Below are 2,500 nucleotides of genomic sequence, written 5' to 3'. Positions count from 1 at the left end.
TTCCATCTGTTCTCCCTCCCTCCCTCCTTCTCTCCTCCCTTCCTTCTTTCTTTCCTCCATCCCTCTTTCTCTCTTTCTTTCCTCCCCACTACCTTCCTTCCTTCCTTCTTTCCTCCATCCTTCCTTCCCTTCCTTCCTTCCCTTCCTTCCCTTCCTTCCATCCTTCCTTCCTTTCCTTCCTCCCTGCCTTCTTTCTTCCCTTCCTCTTTTCCTTTCTCCCTCCCTCGTTCCTTATTTCCTCTGTCCTTCCTTCCTTTCCTTCCTTCCATCTGTCCTTCCTCCCTCCCTCCTTCTCTCCTCCCTTCCTTCTTTCCTTCCTCCGTCCTTCCTTCCTTCCTTTCCTCCCTTCCATCTGTTCTTCCCTCCATCCCCCTTTCTTCTTCCTTCCCTCCTTCTTTCTTCCCTCCCTCCCTCCCTCTTTCTCTCTTTCTTTCCTCCCCACTACCTTCCTTCCTTCCTTCTTTCCTCCATCCTTCCTTCCCTTCCTTCCTTCCTTCCTTCCATCCTTCCTTCCTTCCTCCCTGCCTTCTTTCTTCCCTTCCTCTTTTCCTTTCTCCCTCCCTCATTCCTTATTTCCTCCGTCCTTCCTTCCTTTCCTTCCTCCCTCCCTCCTTCTCTCCTCCCTTCCTTCTTTCTTCCCTCCCTCCCTCCCTCCTTCCTTCTTTCCTCCATCCTTCCTTCCCTTCCTTCCTTCTTTCCTCCATCCTTCCTTCCCTTCCTTCCTTCCCTTCCTTCCATCCTTCCTTCCTTTCCTTCCTCCCTGCCTTCTTTCTTCCCTTCCTCTTTTCCTTTCTCCCTCCCTCGTTCCTTATTTCCTCTGTCCTTCCTTCCTTTCCTTCCTTCCATCTGTCCTTCCTCCCTCCCTCCTTCTCTCCTCCCTTCCTTCTTTCCTTCCTCCGTCCTTCCTTCCTTCCTTTCCTCCCTTCCATCTGTTCTTCCCTCCATCCCCCTTTCTTCTTCCTTCCCTCCTTCTTTCTTCCCTCCCTCCCTCCCTCTTTCTCTCTTTCTTTCCTCCCCACTACCTTCCTTCCTTCCTTCTTTCCTCCATCCTTCCTTCCCTTCCTTCCTTCCTTCCTTCCATCCTTCCTTCCTTCCTCCCTGCCTTCTTTCTTCCCTTCCTCTTTTCCTTTCTCCCTCCCTCATTCCTTATTTCCTCCGTCCTTCCTTCCTTTCCTTCCTCCCTCCCTCCTTCTCTCCTCCCTTCCTTCTTTCTTCCCTCCCTCCCTCCCTCCTTCCTTCTTTCCTCCATCCTTCCTTCCCTTCCTTCCTTCTTTCCTCCATCCTTCCTTCCCTTCCTTCCTTCCTTCCTTCCATCCTTCCTTCCTTTCCTTCCTCCCTGCCTTCTTTCTTCCCTTCCTCTTTTCCTTTCTCCCTCCCTCGTTCCTTATTTCCTCCGTCCTTCCTTCCTTCCATCTGTCCTTCCTCCCTCCCTCCTTCTCTCCTCCCTTCCTTCTTTCCTTCCTCCGTCCTTCCTTCCTTCCTTTCCTCCCTTCCATCTGTTCTTCCTCCCTCCCTCCTTCTCTCCTCCCTTCCTTCTTTCTTTCCTCCATCCCCCTTTCTTCTTTCTTCCCTCCCTCCCTCTTTCTCTCTTTCTTTCCTCCCCACTACCTTCCTTCCTTCCTTCTTTCCTCCATCCTTCCTTCCTTCCCTTCCTTCCTTCCATCCTTCCTTCCTTCCTTCCTTTCCTTCCTCCCTGCCTGCCTTCTTTCTTCCCTTCCACTTTTCCTTTCTCCCTCCCTCATTCATTATTTCCTCCGTCCTTCCTTCCTTTCCTTCCTTCCATCTGTTCTTCCTCCCTCCCTCCTTCTCTCCTCCCTTCCTTCTTTCTTTCCTCCTTCCCCCTTTCTTCTTTCTTCCCTCCCTCCCTCTTTCTCTCTTTCTTTCCTCCCCACTACCTTCCTTCCTTCCTTCTTTCCTCCATCCTTCCTTCCCTTCCTTCCATCCTTCCTTCCTTCCTTTCCTTCCTCCCTGCCTTCTTTCTTCCCTTCCTCTTTTCCTTTCTCCCTCCCTCATTCATTATTTCCTCCGTCCTTCCTTCCTTCCTTTCCTTCCTTCCATCTGTCCTTCCTCCCTCCCTCCTTCTCTCCTCCCTTCCTTCTTTCCTTCCTTACTTCTTTCTTCCCTCCCTCTCTCACTCCTTCTCTCTTTCTTTCCTCCCCACTACCTTCTTTCCTCCTTTCTCCCTCCTTCCTTCCTTCCTTCCTGGTTGTAGATATGATATTGTTTCATTTATTTATCTTTTATAACTCTGACAGTAACTTCAGTAACTTCTGTTCTGTGTTTGTCAGGTAAAGACTTTCTGACTGAGAGTCGGAGGCTCAACGCCGTCAGTAAGTTTATACAGCAGAGAAATTAAAGCTGTCGACTGTTTCCTCCTGTTCCTCTTTTTAACATCAATATTAACCTGTATGTCTCTGTGTGTGTGTGTGTGTGTGTGTGTGTATGTGTGTGTGTGTATGTGTGTGTATGTGTGTGTGTGTATGTGTGTGTATGTGTCTGT

General features: G+C 49.9%; 1 protein-coding gene across 1 annotated transcript in view; it reads left to right on the top strand.

Moving 5' to 3' along the window:
* Positions 1-2,500, top strand: part of LOC128382108 (uncharacterized protein C18orf63-like) — a 31,508-nt gene that overhangs the window by 11,526 nt on the left and 17,482 nt on the right. The window contains exon 6 of the mRNA XM_053342093.1: positions 2,289-2,330. Within this exon, the coding sequence (XP_053198068.1) occupies positions 2,289-2,330 (42 nt within the window). The remainder of the gene's footprint in view (positions 1-2,288; positions 2,331-2,500) is intronic.

The sequence above is a fragment of the Scomber japonicus genome, chromosome 21 (genome assembly GCF_027409825.1).
Source record: "Scomber japonicus isolate fScoJap1 chromosome 21, fScoJap1.pri, whole genome shotgun sequence".
Lineage (NCBI taxonomy): Eukaryota > Metazoa > Chordata > Actinopteri > Scombriformes > Scombridae > Scomber > Scomber japonicus.
Note: the sequence above shows the minus strand (reverse complement) of the source record. Positions and strands in the feature narration are given on the sequence as shown.